The sequence below is a fragment of the Eleginops maclovinus genome, chromosome 16 (assembly GCF_036324505.1).
Source record: "Eleginops maclovinus isolate JMC-PN-2008 ecotype Puerto Natales chromosome 16, JC_Emac_rtc_rv5, whole genome shotgun sequence".
Taxonomy (NCBI): domain Eukaryota; kingdom Metazoa; phylum Chordata; class Actinopteri; order Perciformes; family Eleginopidae; genus Eleginops; species Eleginops maclovinus.
Genome location: NC_086364.1, coordinates 9,680,370 through 9,701,823, shown reverse-complemented (window position 1 = coordinate 9,701,823; position 21,454 = coordinate 9,680,370). Strand labels below are relative to the sequence as shown.

Genomic DNA, 21,454 nt, shown 5'->3' with positions numbered 1-21,454 from the left:
ACTCTGTGTTGTCTTCCTGTACGAATAATAGGGGCGGGAGGGGGGAGAAGGGGGTGTGCTTGTACCTGCAACAATTACTATATAATTACCAGAGGTGTGGACTTGAGGCACATGAGTTGGAATCATGTTACTAATCTCATAGCTATAGACTTAACTCGACATAATAATAAAGACTTTCTGCTTGATTCGGACTTGAACCCCAACGACCTGTGACCTCAGTTCATAAGTCAAGCCTTTTGACTTGAGACTACTTGATACCAGGAACGTTATGAATTACAATATGCAAAATGTGCAGGTTAGAGTTGTGAAGAGTGAATTTTGACTTGTTGAAAACACAAAAAACCAAGTGAATGCCCTGTGACTAGCCTAACTTAACATCAGACTTTTTTGCAAAGACCTGAGACTTTTTTATGACTTGCAAAACAATGACTAACTAACTAATGCTAATCTTATCAGGTAAAATTACACATTGTTTGTATAAACCCGTACACTGTAGACTTGATTGAAACATTCTGTATTCTGTAGAGGTTCATAGAAAACAGTTTCCTGTGTCCCATACAGCAGGCAAGTTGTGCCATCTTGTGGAAAGACATCAACATTACCGCCACATTTTATGCATAACGGCCTTAATTCACTTTCCATTTGGCTTCTAAAACGCTCAACAGAGGAAAATGACCATTATCTTTAACCAAAAAGATAGAATAATGTTTCTTCCTGTTTATGTAAATATTTTACATGAGACACTGCTCCAGAATAAAAAAAAATAACAAGAATAATACAATTTAATAACTGTGAAAACACAAACTTTGAGAACATAGACTTTATTCATATAATATAAAATTGCAACAGAAACTTTCAAAAAAGTTGAACAGGTGCTTCAGCTAATATTCTCGGGACAAGAGCTGGCCTGCATTGCAGACGCCAAAGGGTATTTGACTTTCACATCATCACCTTAAACAGTTCACATCATTCTGCAAATAAAGACACATCTGTACAGTAAAACTACCACCAGAGGCCGGCCTAAGGCTGGGACAAACCCCTGAACTCTTTACCCTCCTCCTTCCTGGCCTTTCTCTCTTTATACATCCCTTACTCCTCCTCACACTCTTTCTTCTTCCCCCATTTTTCTCCTTAGTCTCGTTTTCCTTTTTTCAATCCTCTTTCTGACCCTTCATGTCCCTGAGCCCTTCTTCTCTGATTGGTTCCAGACGTGCCACTGAGCCCTTCTTGCCGACTCAACATTCCACAGCTGGAGACTGCACACACACACACACACACACACACACACACACACACACACACACACACACACACACACACACACACACACACACACACACACACACACACACACACACACACACACACACACACACACACACACACACACACCTCATCCCCTCCCCCTCTAGGTTAGTCCAACTCACAGAGCAAAAAAAAGCTGTTTTTTTCACAGCAGCTCTTTAAGACACCAAAAGACTGAAATGTCTCCAAAGCATTTGTGCAAGCATAAAGACAGAAATGCACTCAGAGACTTCAGCCAAGGAAAGAAAAAGTTTGGGGAAGCAAATAAACTCAGGAAAATGTGGTCATTACACTGCACAGATGTGAAATCATGAAATGACAGGGAAGAAGAACGGAATGAGGTTTTCTTTTTACAAAATTGTGAATTTACTCAAAAACAACATTCTTTGGCTCAAAGTGGTGTCATTCACCCAGGGATTTTTCTTTTGTGGGGTAAAATGAGAGGTTCAAGTTTCTTTGTTATCCCATTGAAATAGTGAAGCTTTATCAGTCGTATGTGAAGTCAAAACACTCAATGAGACCAGCATCATTACCAAGAGAGAGATACAGAAGAATATCTTACAAATAGCCAATACGGAGTAGTGAAATGCGGCTCATAAAAATGATGAATCAGAAAAATATCAAATTTGAAAACATTTTTCATAGTGCATACATACAAAGAGAATATTGCCCTTACAAATGCTGAAACAGCACCAGATGGAAAAAATAAAACGTTTGGAATCATTGAACAGCAACTGTACCTTAAGGGAAATGACTAAAGGCAAGTGAATGAATAACATCAAGTAAGTAGAACAAAGTTCCAAAACGTAGGCAGTTCCACTGAAGCTGAAAGTCTGATTGTGTAGTCTACTAGTCCAGTTTTAAATACTAAGTACAGAACTTAGTATCAGTAATGTGCACAATTCTAGTGTAATGCACTCAGACGGTCACCACTAACAATGGTCCCTGTCACCCTCAACACATTCAAATTTGACTTCTTCCTCCTCTGCTTGTCTGACAGCTGGTGCTGACGTGTCAGATCATAGAGGAGAGAGGCAGACTCACAAAAAACAGACATGCATCATCAGTAACAGTTTCCCACAGCTGCACAGATCATGACAAATCAATGGGAATAACAGGAACGCAATAACAACAACAAAAACACAATTCAATGTCAGGTAAATACTGTCATGGCAAAACAAAAACATTTAAAAAGTGAATTTGGTCCTGAAGAAAAACTCTGACTGTATATTTAGGGGACTGAGCCAAATGGTGTTCTGTGATTGTATTTTTTGCTCTGCAAGTTTTTCAATCAAAATGGGAACAATAAAAGGAAACATACACCAAGCAAAAACTGACATTGGCACCATGGCAAATACTGTGGAGTTATTTCATAAAAAAATGAGTAATGTTGAATTATGCTGCTTCCAGTAGATCCATCCATGGCCTTCATGAATGCTTTTGGGGAAAAGCTGTACATATGGAAGGATCTGTTGTTTTCTGGAGAGATATTTCTAGGAATGTTGAAGTCTTGGCAAAAGAGGATTTGGAAGGCGGGAATTCAATTTAAAATTAGACATCTGCTGCGCTCTACACAGCCCTTCAGCACTTTAAAAACCTTTTCTTGGTTTCAAATGAGACAACAAAAGATCAGTCAACAGTCTGTTCGTCGAAATCAGCCTCTCCTGTGTCATGGTGCTACTCCGCCTGCTCGTTCAGCTCCATGTCCGACACCAGGATGTTCTTCTCTATCTGCTCAGCAACGTTGGAGTTGGTGCGGCTGTAGCGGGCCCCTTCATAGGATCCCCGAGACCCAACAGTTCGCCGACGGTAAAAGTAGAGAATGCCAACGATCAGCACCACCAGCACCAGGGCCGTCACACTGACAACAATCAGAGTGGGCAGCTGGTCGCTATCCGCTAGGAAGAGGTAGAAGATGTAAAACAGGATTAGGTTCAATAATCCGCTTTCAGATGAAGTCATTTATTCTTCATTCCACTTTATTCTTGCTTTTAAGTAAACAGAATAACATGGCAGAACATATTCATACTTACATGGGCCAACTGGGGTTTCAGCACCTGAAAATAGTAGAATTAACAGTGAGTCAAATTTGATTGCTTTATTTGTTGTTTCTTTGTTTGAGTTTGTTAGTATAGTGAGGCTAGTGTGGGTTGAGGTATAACATACACATATGATTAAGAAGCAGTGGAAAAATTTAGATCACTTTACTGTATTTATGTAGCTATATAAGGGCATATAAGGGTTGATTGATTTGGTATTTGGCATTCATTTTAATTGCACTTCATCTCATCCTGTGTTTGTGTATCACTGTTTCTGCAACCTGTGTGTTTTGAGTGCGCTTACTGCGAGGCCGTTTGCAGATGACTCCATGTGTTCGATTCCTGCACGAGCCCGGTTTCCACAGGCCGCTGTTGCTCTGGATCCAGAAGCAGGAGTTTGGAGACAGAAAAGAGAAGGCGACATCATGTGCCTCCCAATTGGTGTAGGACATCACTGTGTCCTCACTCCAAACCAGACCTCTGCCTGCAGCAGGAAAACAAGCATACACACACAGACACTCAGTGGCGTTTCAAACACGTTTAAGCACAAGTGTTTCTATGGTTAACCCTTACCCCTATCTTAAGAAAAAATAATTAGTTACATCCTGTTCTGCTTGACTTTTTATTTTAGCCAATATATTCAGTTCTTCCATAAGCTTATCATGCATATTCCAGGGTGTTTAATTATCCAATTACACTGACAGATAATATTGCAATTCAAATTAATGAATTTAAGCTTTATCACATTTGTTTGACACCAGAGTATTATCTTAATTAGGTTTCCTTGTCTTAATTAAGACGTTTCATGATTATTCTATTAAAGAAATTATAATCGATTAGGTAAAACTTTATGAGTTATCTGCAAGAATAATTAAAAATAATCCTTAAAAGCAGCCTTAAATGAATAACCTTGGATGAAAAATAACTTTGGAAAATCTGAAGGTTAATAAGTTCGCTGATGTAGAGGATGATGTAACAGACTGTCTGATGCAACATTGCAGGACCTTTAACATTGATGCCTAGCCAAGCTCCATGAGCCTGCTCCGCATAGCTCTGGATGTGTTCCCACACAAATCCGTTTTCTGTCTCGTCCAAGATAGAGAGAAGTTCAGCTCCCACTAGAAGAGAGAAAAAGGAAAGAAATATGCAGAGAATTAACAAAAGAGAAAAGGGAATTGATCGTGTTAGGATGTTTAACAAGAGTGCAGACAGTTGAGTGAATTACTATTCTAAATTTAGACATATTGATGAATTTTGTCAATTATGTCTGCAGTGCAGAAGGTCAGAAGTGTTGCACTTAATTGGCTTTCAGTATCACAAGCTGTACGGGCAACTAGGGAGCTTATGAAACTCCTTCCTACCTTTTTTACAGGATGTACGTGCATCCTGCTGCAGTTTAAGACTTTGCAGATTAAAGGCATAACATTGCTGTCTGAAAGGCACCCACGCCCATTCTCCCAGAGAGTGGGGGCACTGACCAGGAAAGACCCACTCGTGCAGAACAGGGTCATCTGTCAGGTAGAGAAACAAAAGAGATAATTATATTTAATGCAACAAACTTTGTTTTTCCTTATATTTTGCAAAACAATAACACAGAATATGCTGAAATATGGGTGATAGTTTAAAGCAAATGTTACAAATCAGGGAACATAATATTGTTTGAGGGCTAGGGGTTTAGATCTGTATATTGGTTTAGAGGGGGTGAAATAGTAGCACAACTTTGTGTGATTATTAATTGTTAAAACTGTGTATCTTTTTTTTATTTTGCATTTCTTGAGTCAGGAATAAATTTAGTTTACATCAAGTGGATGCGGACATGTTATCAGAGAAAAAGACAGGTAACGATTTTGTTCAAACAACAACACTGTGTGGCTTTATGGTGATTTGGTTTGTGCATTCTTGCAAAATTTCTATTGAATTGTATGAATTTGTTACATTACAAACGTACCACTGATTTGACAGATAGCAGTGTCTAATTTACTATCACAGGAATTCATAGTCCACTGCCCAGTAGTGGTCATGTGGCCACATCCAGCAGTCTGATGCGGCTCCCCATATTTCCAGTTTGTATACGACACTTCTTCTTCACCCAGCCAGGTGAAGCTCCGTCCCTGAGAAAAAACAAGTATCAGTAAGCAGACTCCTCAGGCAGGACAATAATGCTCCAATTGTGTAACTCTAAACGTCTCAACATGTGTCTGAATATTATAATAAGACACACTGTGCGGTAACAGGCTCACTCCATAGTTGTAGAGTCCTGTCCATGCGGGCCGGTGTAGGCTGTTGATCAGGAGAGTGAGGTAAGCCTGCTGGTAGGGATCCTTCACCATGGCCAGGGTCCCATTCAAGGATTCACAGAGGTGTAGGGCTCCGATCCAGTCCAGACGCTTCTCCACAACCCTGTAAGTCACTCCACCCAGCTCAACAGGCTTTGACAGGGTGGCAGGGATAAGAACCGGGGCTGGTGGCAGACCTGAATCTGAAGAAATTACCAAGTTGATAATAATTTCAAATGTTTATGGTGCAAATTATCTACACTTTTTAAAGCAGAAACATTTGTGGACATTTATCATGATCACACCTTGTTGCCTTTGACAGATGAAGCCATTACTTTCCATCTCACAGGCTCTGGAGGCCCACATGCCGGTGTTCTTCCGTGGGTTACCATGAATCATCACCACACAGTTTCCCTGAGAGGGGACACAAAAAAGTTCAGAACAGGAACAGGCCGAGAATAAAACCACAACTTGTGTGCTTATACGCGAGTGTTGTGGGAGTACCGGGGTCCTGTTGTGGTGTGGTCCGCTGTTGTCGAGGGGCTCACCAGGAGCCCAGTTGGTGTAGCTCAACAGGCCAGGCTTGGCCCACTGGAAATGACCTTTAGAGTCTGAGGTCAGACCCACCCATAGGTCAACACTGGCATTTTTAAGCAGGGTGATGACGAAGGCTGGGAGAGGAATCGATTGCATCAGTGTGAATGTTGGCAGTGAGACTCAGTGAGCGATTCCTATTTAAACTAGAATGACATGGAGTGCACAGAGGAATGAGGCATAGCCAACGGTTGTCTGTCAGTTAACCGACAAAACAGGGTCAATAAAAAGACTGATGCTATAACATACTACATCAATTTGATGACTCTCACAATGACAGACCAGACATCTATCTATTTAGTAGTCGGATTTGATAAAATGAACGATCCACATTCAAGTAGAGAGATGAATTCATGAACTTTTGTTTAATATCGTGCTGGATGTATTATGCTGTAATTACCTTGCTCCAAATGATTCGAAACCACTGCTGGTACACCTCCCTGCGTTTCACATTTCAACTTGGCTGCAGACCATGTGAGTCGGTGAGACTGATCAAACACCCTGAAACACTGCAGACACCAGAAGTCATTGCACACATTTAAAGAATTAAGATTGATCAGGTTAGGTTAGGAGTTGGAAAACAGAGCAGGTGCCTGAAATAAATCACAACTGTTTTCTTACCTGCCTATATGATATATCTTCGATGCATTTCATACATCCTGCATCCTTTCATACATCCTTTATATTTCTATATACTACCACGATCACGCAATGCACTATTTATAAACTCACATTCTTACATTTAGTTGTAATTGAAAATTGAACACACAATGTTTAAAGTAAGTAAACAAGATGACGTACATAGTCAAAAATGAGAGCAAATGCAAAACAAATATGTGTAACTGTAAAATGAGTATGCTTGTGGAATAGGTTTCAAAAGAAAGTGAACACTTGTAATACAAATATATTCAGACCATAAATATTCAGAATGAGATGAATAAAAATGATAAAATCCCCAGAATGATCTCTTAGTGTGTTGAAGCTCTACCTTATGTTGAAAGGAAGACCATCCGTCAGGGCAGCCTGAAGGTGGGTGTGGGATTGAGGGGGTAGGAGGGATGGTGCCTGTGACATTCACTCTCTTACAGATATAGGGAAGGTCAGAGTGGCACTTCTGATCTGCCCAATCTGCTGTTTGGGAGTGGAAAATACATGTTAATTTATGTGTATTCAAATTAGTCTCTTGAGGTCTCATATTCTGGCTGTTTTCACCTTTGTTGGCAGACATGTGGATACACCTGCGATCACGGCTGACTGGGTGTGGCTTACCAAGGGCCCAGGACACGTAATTGAGCACCGAGTGGTCAGACCAGTGGAAACGTCCATCATTCTCGTATGTGTGAAGCCCCAGCCACCAGTTGTCACTCTGTGCCTTCGTCATCTAAGAGTGAGATAGAAACTGTGAAAGGCATGTTGAGGCCTCACAGTCTTTAAGTCTGCCAAGCAGAATAAAGACAATAATTACACAGACACAAACAGGTTGCTGCTTGTAAGCTAATTCTGAGGGGTTTGCCCTCATAAAACAGGACTGCCTGCTAAACCACAAGTACTCAATTGCATTTTGGATGATGTCAACTCATATAAAAAATGATGAACTTTTTGATAAAGTGTGCAGTGCCTTGCTTAAAGTGTTGGCGATAAAAGCTTCTTCCTCAGCTGAGTGGACGGAGGCCAGAGAGGAATCAAACCAGGAACAAATCCTCCGGGCCTGGTCCCAAGTGCTGCGATGGTCAAAAAATCTATATTCAGCCTCCTGGAAGCCAATCCACTCCGTGGAAGTGGTTCCTGACAGGGTGAGAGAAGAAAGAAAGATAGTCATGAGACATAATAGGAAGGTTTAGATATTAGCCCTTTGAAAATAATTTCAGAATGCTGAGAGGAGTTCAAAGCTAAGAGAAAGACACTGACCTTCAGATTCCTCTGGTTCCTCTTCAACAGTACCTGAAACAACACACATCAGAGATTTTATTCAGGAAACACATAATGTGGGAGACCCTAAATGCATGAATGAAAACTGGAAAACTTGAGAGACTTATATCAGAGTGATGCTATGGGTGGACAAGGTATATCTATAGATTATTAGAAAATGTGCAGCGTGAAAGAGAATTAAAAAAATGGAAGATTCTGAAGGATTAAAGGTAATGTAATGTCTAACATGTATGCATTACAATGTCTTAAAATGACTAGACTTTCTTTGTATATTTTGTTGAGTTGTTTAATCCCAACTCAACAAATGGTTGAGTTGGGATTAAGACTAATCCCATGTTTTGAGATATTCTTGATTACACTTTTTTTTTCAAGATCAGTCACCAGCTATGGAGTTCTCTTCCTTTCGCACATGCGTCAGCATTGTAGTTGTCTGCCAGAAGCTGTCCAACATTTTACTATTTGGAGCAACATTTTTACCATACACTTTTTTAGATGTTGGTCGTTTTCACTTTATAGTTTACATGATTTTATTCAACAAAGACGCTGAGTGAACATTTCTAGATGGCTCGCAGCTTCTCCGTCTCGTGGCTGCTGTTAAAAGTTTTTACCATTCTTAATCAGTAAGTCCATTGATTTGGGAGAGGAGGAAAAATCTGTGGATAATTTTGCTCCGAGTAAAAACCTATTGAATGAAAGTCTTAATTGTGAATCGAGCTCTTCTATTAATGTTTCGATTAAGAGAATCCAAAATGACATATTATGTCTGGTGTTAATGTTCTTATACAGGATACGACTTTCAGGATATGGTAAAAGATGTGTTCCAGTGTTGATGTACCTCTAGGGATCTTGCAGATCCAGTCTAACTCAGAGTCACAGTGCATGGCCAGCCAGGTCATTGTGCCCAAGTCTGCTGCAGCACATTGCCGGACATTGTAGTAGTAGCGGCCAAAATTCTGGTACGTGAACTAAGACACAAGCAAAGAGTAAACAGATTATGCCTCAACATTTTTTACTCAGCATTCGTACAAAGTAAGGTCGAATCTTGTCTTTACTCACAGCCAGTCCATCACTCCACTTCCAGCTGCCGTTGTCCACCGGGTTTCTGCGATTCAATCCAATCCAAAACCAATGCTGCTCATCCTCTGACTCCCTGTGGGCCACATCATCATCATTATTGTTATCATCACCATATCAAATCACATGTCCCCCGGTCAGAGAGGCACACCCACCCAAAGGTCTCGTGGAGGACCTGCAGAACAAAGTGCTCCTCCTCAGGGCTGCTGATGCTCAGCAGGTTGGCTCCGTGTCTCCGACAGGTTAGATGAGCCTGCAGCCAGCTCAGCTTCTCTTCCAGCTGGGAGGAATGAAACTCCTACACACAGGTTGTAAAGGTGTTAAAGGTATTAAACAAAATGCAATACAGGTGTAAAACCATTAGAATGAGCAGTTGTTTCACTTCCACTCTTGTGTCTACTACTCAGCAGTGAAAACTGAGAAAAACATAGTTTTTGTTACAGACGTAAATTATTTCAATGATCCTTTTTTAAATTCTACATTACAAGTTTATGCATGGCAGTTCACAATATTAATGAACTCGTTGGATCAAGGTTTTGGTACTGAAAATATACACATTTTCACTTACAAAAATTATCCTGACTAATGTATTTCTCAGATATGTAATCCCTTTTTAGTTATTAAAGACAGAAAGAAAAGCAAGATTTGTTTCAGCATTTCACAATGAAAACTTTAAGAATTACTTAATTATGAAGTCCATCTTGTTTTTAACTATGAAGAAGTTGAACTTGTGCTTCTAAATCACCTTAAAAAAAGTTATTCCACTTTATAACGAATGATCAGATTACATATAACCCACTCAGATGTTTACACAATAAAATTAGAAAATGCACTATGGAATTATTCTCCAATTTAGCCATTGTAATCTAACACTGAATTAATCAAAGAATAAAAACTCAAATGTGACTGATGCAGCAGCGTACTGATGGAGTGACCCTGTGAAACTCTGCCTGTGCGCACCTTGTAGCAGTAGCGCAGGTTGCTGTTGCTCTTCCAGCCGCTGGGACAGGCGCCGCTGAGGCTCGGGGTGGGCTGAGGGGCGGGCGGCTCGGGACTCAGAGACGTGTCCTGGTTCTGACGGCAGATGAATTTCGCCTTTGATGACGCACACTCCTTCACCTCCCACAGACCTGTTGCGATGCCCATCGCCATGGAAACGCATCCCCCGTGGACGCTGACTGAAATAGATAAAGATACAGGGTTGACTGGTGAGTGGAGGGAAAGATGCAACAATGGTGGAACCAGTGCAAATAGAGACATTTGAAAAATGTGAGGAAAATGTATGTTAAGAGTTGCATGTTAGATTAAATGTTCCACTTAAATCTTCTGAAGAAAAGGGCACTGTTTCCTGTTCAAATTTTTGTTTCTCTAATCTTGCTTATTGATCTTAGTTATGGATCATATTTTCTCTAATGGTGTGTACATCAGGAATTCTTCTACATGATGACACTTTTTAGTTTAGTTATACACTTTAAAGGTCCCCTATTGTGCAAAATGCACTTTTGCTCTCTTTTATACATAAATATGTGAAAAAACAACCCTTTCTCTTTTCCTCCTTATCCACATCTCTAAAAACGGGGGTACAAACGAGCTGATCCAGATTTGCTCATGTCATATCGTAAATGTGGGCTGGCTTTACATTGAACTCCTGTCTCAACTCCCACGTGACACGTCTCATCCTATCGTCCGCAATATAAAGTTGCGAGCTGAATCCCCTCCGCAGCACCTCTGTGTGTCTGTGTGTTCAGCAGGATGTCTGCAGGGGGTTGTTAGAGTTGTTGTTTATATAACACATATAATGTCACTGTTCCAGTGGTAAACACTGAGAAGTGTTTCAGAAATAATACTTGATGTGGTCTGGAACATAATATGGCGTTTAATCAAGGCAGCGTTTAGCTCAGTTTCTCCATTAGTCAGCTCAAATGTAAAGCAACAGTCACAGAATCAGCACTTCAGGAACAGGGCTGAAATAGAGGGGTAAGAGGCATGCTACAATGGGTGATCTCTTTGGTATTTTGAGCAAAACACTTCACAGATGTGTGATATTGCCCTACAATATATTGTTGAAATATAGCATAATAGGAGGCCTTTCACTCACACCAAAGTATTTCACAGCGCAGTCTACCAAAGCAACAAAGTGCAGCTATCGTCCCCGCCGAGTTCAGACAGTTCACATTTTGGGATCTGTGACTCAAGAGCCAGAAGTCTCGCCCACAACTGGTTTTTGAGTCAGCAAGTCTGGTTCTGAAATGACGGTAAATCCAAGATCCCTGATAGCCCAAATTGTACAAGCAGTGTTCTTCAGTGTGCTGACTCATTCCTCTTGTGCTGCATTGACTATTTGTTGGGAGGCAGAAGAGAGTTGCAATTTCCTTAACAAACTGGTCCCATTTTGATGTATTTTATTTAAATCAAGAAATACCCTTGCTGGCCCTTTTTCTTAACTGCTGATCATTTTCATAGATTTGGATCTTACGAAGTCCGCTTCACAGCCAAATCAGGATATCACAATATAGTAGTTTGAAGTCTTTATTTTGGCTAAAGATGAAACACCCTTGACCTATCCAGTTTGTTCTTAATAGATTAAATCCAAAATTACATTTATTATTGACTCAGGTTTAGAAATAACTCTCCAAAGCATTAAGAATAAAGAAATGAATAGGCAGTGGGTGGAAAAGATACTTAAACAATCCCAGTATGACCATCCTGCATCCTGTACACATAATCAGATAATTTTGCAGAATGAAAAATAATCACACACTCGCTCAGATATATGTTATAACTTACCTGGCTGATCGCGATTCCAATTGGTGTAAGACACTTCATCCCCGCTTAGCCAGTGGAAGGAGCCGGGGCTGGCCTGGTCATGGAGGCCAATCCAGAAGGAGTCTCCAGAGCGACCCAACACCAGGCTGTTGGCGAAGGCCTGCTCAAACCTTAGATTTACAGGGTTTCTTTTAGAAAGGCAGCAGTGACAAAACTTATATCTGTGTGAGTGGGAGTGTTATTGTTCCTACCAGAGGTGGGACCAAGTCACTGTTTGGCAAGTCCCAAGTAAGTCCCAAGTCTCAGCAGTCAAGTCCAAGTCAAGTCCCAAGTAAAGACAGAGAAGGGCAAGTCGAGTCCAAGTCCAAGTAACACCAAAGCCAAGTCGAGTCCAAGTCCAAGTCCCAAGCTTCTTCGAGTCCTGAACAAGTCATCATGTACTCTTCACTTAATAATGCCATTATCAGACTAACGATCACACAATTTCAACATATCAACCTAATCTTCAGTATTTTTTTATACATACAGATTAAACTATGCATATATTTTATATATCTGTATATACGCATGCGCCCAAAGACCTTCAAAGTATTGTGTGTGAATGGTGGGTTAGAAATGTATGAGCACGGAAGGCACCACTGTCATCCTAAAGTTGGTAAAGCGCCTTGACTAGTGAGGCATGGACTGTGTGGATGCATGTAACTGGCATTGATGCTTCAGTGGATGCCAGTTACAGTAGGTCAACATTTTGCTTAAATCACAAAGAAACCTAATATTTCAATAAAACAATGTTTAATCTGCATAACAATTAAGCAGCATGACTACACACAATGAAAGGTGCTGGGGGTAGGCGCTTGAGAGACAGACAGACAGAGAGAGAGACAGAGTACACCTCCCTAATCTTAGTTATTTGTGTACATACCTGCAAACTCAGAAGGGCTGAAAAAGGTGACAAACTAAACCGTTGTAGGGGGGTCTGGGGGGTCTGGGGGGTCTGGGGGCATCCCCCCCCACCCCCCCAGCCTTTGTACACGTTGCCTAGCAACATCGCACATGCGCATTATATCCTGCTCCGCTCCGAGTTATAGTAGTAGGCTATTCATGGGAAACGCATGAACAGCACGTTAAGATCTCGGCCAAGTCGTAATTAAAAGCAGTTGTTCATTATTTAAGTTAAGCGGCGGTAACGCCAGTGTTAAACACGGTGTTAAACACGCAAATGCCGGTTGGTGTGCGTACGGTACTGAGTGTTTATCGGTCCACGGCCGTAATGAACGTGTCGCATTGGTCCATATGTAATGCGCACGTTCTGTTGTTCCCATTGGCATAGAGCTATTGAACATTAATTTTAACAAAGGATACGGATAACATATCGCCCACGGCAGTTTTGTCATTGTATGTATAGCCTATATTTGTATTACGCTATCATCATTCAACATGTAGAATGAACGTGTTATCTATAGAGTCGATTTACATAGATAATTCACAACCATGAACCTAATCTGGATCTTAAACCTGCCAATTGCAACTGAGAGAGACGCAGACCAGACGGACAGCTCTCGACTAGGCTTCCCTTCCGTGGCACAATTGCATCTTTTCCGTAGATGAAATCCGGGGAAATCGTGAATATTAATGAGGGGAAACCCGGGGATTATCCAATCACGCTGGTTAGGTCCCTGAGCCAATCCAAAAAGGCCAAAATCCACCACATGATTGCATTGCTCGCACTTGCCTGCCGGCTCTCTCACTTTGCGGTCTTTGGGGCTTCGCAGGTTCGCATTGCAGGGAAGGATGTCCATGATCAGGAAATTTAGCTTTTGACTCGAGGCATGTCAAGTCATTACAAGTAAAAGAGGCAAAGTCCGAGTCAAGTCTCGAGTTAATAGTATTCAAGTCCAAGTCGAGTCGTAAGTCATGCCGAATTTGATCAAGTCAAGTCTGAAGTCATTAAAATCATGACTCGAGTCTGACTCGAGTCCAAGTCATGTGACTCGAGTCCACATGTCTGGTTCCTACCTATTGGTAATGGTGACGAGGGCAGCTCCATGGTCCTCACAGGCCTTCCTGGCCTCATCGAAAGTAGACAGATCTTCTCCCACCCAGTAACATGCTGGACTGTGCCACTTCCAGCCCTGTGAAGAGAAGGGAGAAGAAATGAATGGAAATAACGTACCTGAGTTTTACTGGACGTCAGGGAAATTAGAGTTACTAAGGCTGCCAGGATAATGTTTTTGAGTAAAAAAACACAACAATTCCAACTGTGATATATTGGACAGGAAGTGGAAATGGAAATATTCAAGTAAATTGTAGCTTGATGTTGTATAATACTTGAGAAAAATGTACTGAGCTTAATTCAGCATCTACTTTTCAGTGGTGAAACCATAAATGATTCTCTAAGAAAATCTTTAAAGTCAAAATAAAGGGTCCAACTATGCCAGTCAAGTGTATGCCAAACACACAATAACAAAAAGAACACGTCTATAATGTAGAAATAACTTTCCCCTGGCCTCGATTCCTCCTGACAGCTCATACAGACCTACTGCTGCGGACGTGTACAGATGCAGAGCGCTGTCAACACGCAGAAGGTCAGAGGAGGTGAGATTTTGCAGGAGAATGATAGTGAGAGACAGTTAATATATAGCATTGTGTGAATAAGCCCAACCTCAGGCTCTTCGCACAACCAGGTTTGGCATCTAGTCAAAAACCTCAAAGATTACAGCTGGAGAGGTCTGATCCATTCAAACTCACGTTTCGTTCACTGTCTTTATTGTCCTTTCTTTCCCTGTCTTAAAGTGACTCCATCATCAGTGTTGCATTATAGAATGCTTAAAACATGCCATTAAATAATAACAATAACCTGTAACAGCATTAAGACAAATTGCAACTAGAATCTATCAGAGATGGGGGACTCGAGTCTAGTGACTTGACTCGAGTCAGACTTAAATCGCCAGATTGAGGACTTGTGACTTGCTTGATCAACAGTGAGAAAAGACTTGACTTGACTTGGACTTGCTACTCATGACTTGAGACTTGACTTAGACTTGCATGCAATGACTCGACAAGTCATTGCTCTCTTGGTTAATTGGTGAATAATAATAATAAAAAATATTTTCGATTGGATGTTTCCTGTTGCATGTGGGCGAACCTGGCAACCAGTAATCTCTACTAGGTGATGCGCCCGCCATCTACAGTAGAGCGGTCGGGGTTTGGAAGATGGAAGGTGCTACCAGTTCTGCTGCTACTGCAGCCAGTGTTCCCAAAATCATAACATTTGGATTTAAAGACTATTCAACTCAACAAAAGAAACGATTCGTCGTGTGCAAGGTGTGCAGCGCAAAAATATCTGACACATCCAGCACCACGTCAAATTTCATCCGCCATTTCCGACTACACAAAGAAAAGTAAGTAGGCTAATGTCTCTAGCTAATTTCACATTATTTTTAATCTAATGTTAGCTGGCAGCTAACATCCCATCTCCATCAGTCAAACGTGACAAGAGCTTACTGTTTGCATCACATTAAGTTTTAATCATGTTGACTTAGTTTCACATTGATCCCGCCTATCAAATAACAGACAATTTGACTGAAATACGGTAGCTTATCTGAAATTGCCAGATTGATTCACTTGGCAGATCAGGTCTAGCTAGCGCTAGTTGCTAGTCCAAAGTCTACCACATCAATGTAGCTGTTAGTTTGTTAGCGCTAGCTGCTTTTTTTTTGTTAAATCATATATAAAGTATAACAGCCAAACAACATGCACAAACCCTATTACTGTAAATGTATGTATAAGTATATGATATGTGAGAGATGTATGACATAAATGAGAAATGGGCCACTTTCAAGAGTAAATCGTAGTATAAAACATAGAAGTGTCTCCATTTCATTTCCGTATGGTATTTATTAATGGAATATTATGCAATGAAAACATGAGCTAAAAGTAGTTTTTTTTGCACTTCTCCCCTCTGTCTAGATTTGAAGAGTACATCACTACTAAGGACACATTTGACACCAATAACAATGATATCGCAGTTTATGACTTCAAGAACTCCAAGCAATACCTACAGCTTTAATCATCCACAGCAGAGAGCCATCAGCAACTCAATCCTGTCGGATCTGATAATTGACTGCAACCTGCCACTATCCATAATTGAACACCCAAGCTTTCAGCACTTTTTGACTGTAGTGGAAAGCAGGTACGCCCCTGTGAGCCACAGGACAATAACCACGAAGCTGGATGAGGTAGTGGCTGAGCGACGGATGAAGCTAAAATCAGACCTAGGAAATGCAGATAGTGTGTCGGTGACTGTAGATATATGGTCCGACAGACAGATGAGGGGGTTCTTTGGGGTAACAGTACACTGGCTGATGACTTCAGCTGATGACTCCCTCTCCTTGAAGTCGGCTTTACTGGCATGCAGCCGTTTCAAAGGATCACATACAGGTGAAAGGATTTGTGAGGAGTTTCAGCATGTGTGTGAAGATTTCAAGCTGAGAAGGAAGTTGGACCACATTATCTGTGATAATGCGGCCAACATGAAGAAGGCCTTCACCACCTGCTTTCCAGGTCAAGAGGAAGAAGAAGACCTAGACGATGCTGATCTGTGGAATGACCTATCACCAGAGGATCAAGAGAGGGTTGACCTCTTTATCATGGCGAAGAGTGAATGCAGAATGCAGTGTTTTGCACATACACTGCAACTGGTTGTGAGAGATGGCCTGACAGAGACCAGAATTGTTGGTGCAGCCATTGCGAAAGCCTCCAGGTTGAGCCACATTCTCCATACAAGCTGCTCATTCAAAGAAATGTTTGAGTGTGAGTTTGGTCAGCGTGGGATCCCTGTCTCTCACACACTCTCTCTCTCTCTCTCACACACACACACACACACACTCTCTCTCTCTCTTTCTCTCTCACACACACACACACACACACTCTCTCTTTCTCTCTCTCTCTCTCACACACACACACACACACACACACACACACCCTCTCTCTCTCTCTCTCTCTCCCCCCTCACACACACACACACACACACACACACACAACATACAGTATGAGAGAGTGAGGCCTTTTTGAAGGAGTAGTGGACATAGAAGTTGTATTTGTTCAAGTTCATTCCTTCTTGCACTTCTTTGTCTTCTGTCTTTTGCAACACATTAAAAAAAAGGACTGTCTTTTGCAACACATTAAAAAAAAGGACTGTCTTTTGCAACACATTAAAAAAAGGACTGTCTTTTGCAACACATTAAAAAAATGGTTGTAAATAAAAGGAAGTGGTTTGCTGCTGTTCCCAAGACAAACTACTGTGTTGAGTACTCTGTCTGGTAATTATTGTGTGGTACACCAGGCCCTGTAGTCGTTCCTAGTAATTCTGATCCTGCTGGTCCTAGTGAGTATTTATAATTATTCTTTAGCCTTATATCCCCTTCCTCTATTTGTTAGCCCTTTTGTGCAAAGGAGGGCTACATAAAACTTAGGCTGCAGTCTCTTAAAGTTTTAAGACGGTTGTCTTCCAGGTTATTATATTTCTATGACTTGACTTGTGACTTGCTTGACCTAAGCTATGACTTGACTTGACTTGACTCGACTCTCACAAAAATGACTTGGGACTTGCTTGAGACTTGAAGGTTAAGACTTGAGACTTGCATATGTGTGACTTACTCCCATCTCTGGAATCTATAACAATATAGTAATGATATGAAACACCACACTTAATTCCAACCATATGTCCATTATGTCTTTTTTGTTATCCTCCACATAAATAACAGAAAAGCTGAATCAACTATCAAGTCAATTAAATGATTAATAAATAATAAATGAAGCTTTCATCAGCACGGCCTATGCAGCAAAGATTGCAAAACATTGTCTTTTTTACCGAAAGTGCATCAATTATACATGCATACATTAATGCTTTTGGTCTTTACCCACTCCTGAGTGAAATATCTGTGTCTAAAGCTGCTAAATACTCTGTTCTTCATATTAAACTGAATCTCTTTGGGTTTGGACTGACCAAAGATGACATTTATTACACATGACCCTGTGCTCCACAGTACTGGGAGAGACGTTATCGTTTTTCTTTATTTAAAACGATTAAGTGATTAATCTAGAAAGTAATCGTAAGGTTAATGGATAGTAAGAATCATTTTTGGTTGCAGCCATACACTGCAAGCAACCCCTTTCTCATTGTTTTCAATAATTATAAATCCAATCTCGGAATACATCTGGAACTAAATCAGGAATTGTTTCTTTAAAAACAGAAATAAAAAATCAAAAAAATAAACACCACCAAAAAAGTTCACATTTAAATGATGATAGGGGCCCCCTGGTGACTGAGGGGGCCTTAGCAGCTGCTTACACCAAAGGCTGCTGCCGACATTAGAGATCAGTGTTGTCTCATCACTCTGTTTATTCACACATGAAGAAACTGACTTATCCTCATGATAAAATAACTATCTTTGGAAGCAAAGACCCAACACTGGTATAATGAGTGACTGCTCCAGTGAGTAAATAAACTGACAACATTACAGTGATGAGCAATCCTTTATATTTGTTGAGTAATGAGCCGAGCGCTGGATAGGGTACGTGATTTGGGGATCATGTGGTGTAATGTTGTTAAAGTAGTCAGCGGGCTTTCTGTCATTGTTGTTCCACATGTTGAGTGAACTGATCTTGTCTGCTCGATACAGACCAAACTGCCACGGGGCCCTGCAGCATGTGCCATGCCAAATGACCCTCATCACATTGCCACCCATGGTGTCTTGCTCTCCAGGGAGAGGGGTAAAGATTCATTACACCAAACAGTCCATACAAAGTTCTTTGTTAAATGTGACAGCTGAGAAACAGCATGACTGCTCAAAAACATGAACATATTACATTGTTGAAGTGCATAAAGTGCATAAAGTACACAAACACACTCTGTTCGCTTCTTTCCCTATACTTGATCACATGTTACACTCTGTAACATTCTGGGAAAATATTCTGGGAAATGTTCTACTTGGCCATTGAACATAGGAAACAGTGGTCAGGTACGGATACGTCAGGTATGAGAGGCTTAAAGTCCCATATGGAAAGAATTATGCTCCGGGAAATCAGAGACAGATGTCTCATGTTGGCACAAGCAGTGGTGGTACAATTCGATGTTTGTACTGACCGGACTTGTTGAATGAAGATAAAAATGACAATTTGAAAACCTTGAAATATAATGATTTTTTTGGGGGGTGGGGGGAGGGGCATGGAAATACATTTCACAATTTTTTAAGACAAAGGAAGAGTGTGAGTGTCCAGTGTTCAGTTTGTTTCGTCTGGATGCTCACCGTCTTAATGGAGTAATTTATATTACAGTTAGAGGCCGGGGGTGGACTAGTGGACCAGTGGAGGGTGAGAGATGAAAGAGAGTTCTGGGGAAAGGGGTCAAAGGTGAACGGCTGAAATACTAAATAATACTTATGTTCCCAGCATCACTACAAACTGTCAGCAGCTGGAATAAGAGGACAGAAATGTTGCAGGACATCAGGTAATAGTTTTTGTGGGAAGAAAAGAAACAAAAAAATGGTATCTGGTCCAGAGCTGAAGAAAGAAATCAGGAATCTAAGCAGTGTTTCTCAAATGGGTACTAGTTCCTCTACAGATACTTCAGAGTACTGCAGGGGGTACAGAGATTTAAAACAACATTTTAAATTAAAATAAAAGTTCCTAGACTAATTATACAATAATATTATCAATAAAAATAAAAACATTTTAATGGGCCACATTATTATATTATTATTATTGTATATATTTATTATTGATTAACTGCTATAAACTGCCAACCAAATGTACCAAAAGCAACATTACAGCTGAAAAAACTGAGAAAGAAGTAAAAACCAGTTTCTCTCTTAAATATAAGAGCAGTGCAATGCCGTTTGAATGTTATTGCATGATGCCAAAAAATGTGTTTCTCGTGAAAATGTTTTTCTCTTACACAGTATTTGTTTAGTAAACGAGATACTGAGTGCTGCAATATATGGGCGTCACTTGTTTTCGGAAGCGGTGGGGAAGATTTTTTCTGCTAAATATAAAACTGTTGTGTTTTTTTTACACACACTAATTTCCTTACTATTTGCTGGCAACACCTGTGTCGACAGGATTTACAGTGTTGGGCTACAGACTATTTTCGTAGGAACCATTATATACAGTATTTGTGGCCAGGGGCTATCTATTGAGGAATCCAATGATCTCTGTCTTTTTTTAAGAGTCTTGAACACAGCTGTTTTTCACAGCAACGCAAATGCACACTCACATGTTGTGAAAATGACATTTGCAAATCGAACCCATGCCGCTGAAGATTTTCTTTTCTTTTAACATGTTAACTACGCATGCTGTTACTCCGACAAAAGATAAAGCAAAACGACAACATTTACTTCAGACAAACAGGCCAATCAACATTGCCACAAGCATGTTTTTGGGTCATTTTAAAATCAGTAGAGTAAGGAGGAATTATTTTTAACTTTCATTACTTCTTTTAAAGTGTAGCAAAGTGGGAGCTATGTTTTTTTTTTACATTTTCGATTAAAAGTTTACTTACATGTCCGAATTGGACATCTTGACACTAAACCAACATTTCTTTGTGCATGCTATTTTTCAGAACAATCACATTTACAAGACAAAATTGGCCATTTCAAAAGGGGTGGGGTCCCTAGCGTCCCCAGTGCAAATGGGGCCTATGAATATACCGCTCTTTGTGTAACTTTTAACACCCAGCAAAAATGTTCAAGACAAGAAAATGAAGCATGTAGCACTAAATGCAAAGAGAGTATTACTTGTTTGCAGTCTTGGTGTTGTAGCTTTCCATCACTCTTTGTTCCCGATTTCTTACAGATGGAGGCCAGAGTCAGATTACAAGGGCTGTCATCCCAGCGGCCCTCCTGCACATGTAAGCAAGACACAAACAGAAAGACAACCAGCAGCTGTTACATATATACAAACGTCAGAGACTGGCTGACAGTGAGAGAACTTCAATGTGATTAAGGCCCCTGACTTTGGGGGTCAGTGTGAGGGCAAAGGGGGTCGACTCACAGCTCCCCAGATGGAGATGCAATCTTCTAGGGTGTTGCGGAAGTTGTTGGGTTCAAAGGGGTGCCAGTAGGTGAAGATGACAGGCGTGTGGTCAGTCCATTGGAAGTCCATTTGCATATTAGTATCATGGAGGCCTATCCACAGCTGGTCAATGTCTGACAGAAGCAAATGAAAGAGAACATTTTACCAGAGGAAAAAGGGTACAGATAAGACAAGATTAGGAAGACGGACAAAGTAGGAAGACAATAAGGACTGGAAAACACCTGGAAAATACCATGTCATGTTAATAATTAGGAACCGTTGCTTTTGTAATGGAAATATATCCAAATATATGATAAAGCGTTCAGATTTCAGGCCGAAGAAGGCACAGCCAACACATCAGTTAGTTGTGCTCCCCCTTTATTTGTTTAGTGTATTAAA

At 40.7% G+C, this 21,454-nt stretch overlaps 1 protein-coding gene across 2 annotated transcripts in view; it reads right to left on the bottom strand.

Moving 5' to 3' along the window:
• Positions 1 to 815: 815 nt before the first annotated feature.
• Positions 816 to 21,454, bottom strand: part of mrc2 (mannose receptor, C type 2) — a 31,373-nt gene continuing 10,734 nt past the window's right edge. Inside the window, exons 8-29 of one of the 2 annotated variants that reach the window (XM_063904867.1) lie at positions 21,035 to 21,189; positions 20,779 to 20,883; positions 14,000 to 14,115; positions 12,005 to 12,153; positions 10,178 to 10,395; positions 9,373 to 9,515; positions 9,200 to 9,293; positions 8,979 to 9,108; positions 8,123 to 8,155; positions 7,833 to 7,999; positions 7,427 to 7,595; positions 7,203 to 7,345; positions 6,615 to 6,723; positions 6,125 to 6,291; positions 5,926 to 6,034; positions 5,585 to 5,823; positions 5,293 to 5,455; positions 4,706 to 4,855; positions 4,349 to 4,462; positions 3,649 to 3,828; positions 3,339 to 3,362; positions 816 to 3,203 (exon numbers count right to left, since the gene is read on the bottom strand). In XM_063904867.1, the coding sequence (XP_063760937.1) occupies positions 2,983 to 3,203; positions 3,339 to 3,362; positions 3,649 to 3,828; positions 4,349 to 4,462; positions 4,706 to 4,855; positions 5,293 to 5,455; positions 5,585 to 5,823; positions 5,926 to 6,034; positions 6,125 to 6,291; positions 6,615 to 6,723; positions 7,203 to 7,345; positions 7,427 to 7,595; positions 7,833 to 7,999; positions 8,123 to 8,155; positions 8,979 to 9,108; positions 9,200 to 9,293; positions 9,373 to 9,515; positions 10,178 to 10,395; positions 12,005 to 12,153; positions 14,000 to 14,115; positions 20,779 to 20,883; positions 21,035 to 21,189 (3,098 nt within the window). In that variant the 3' untranslated portion in view covers positions 816 to 2,982. The remainder of the gene's footprint in view (positions 3,204 to 3,338; positions 3,363 to 3,648; positions 3,829 to 4,348; positions 4,463 to 4,705; positions 4,856 to 5,292; positions 5,456 to 5,584; positions 5,824 to 5,925; positions 6,035 to 6,124; positions 6,292 to 6,614; positions 6,724 to 7,202; positions 7,346 to 7,426; positions 7,596 to 7,832; positions 8,000 to 8,122; positions 8,156 to 8,978; positions 9,109 to 9,199; positions 9,294 to 9,372; positions 9,516 to 10,177; positions 10,396 to 12,004; positions 12,154 to 13,999; positions 14,116 to 20,778; positions 20,884 to 21,034; positions 21,190 to 21,454) is intronic. The other variant, XM_063904868.1, reaches the window with a different exon arrangement.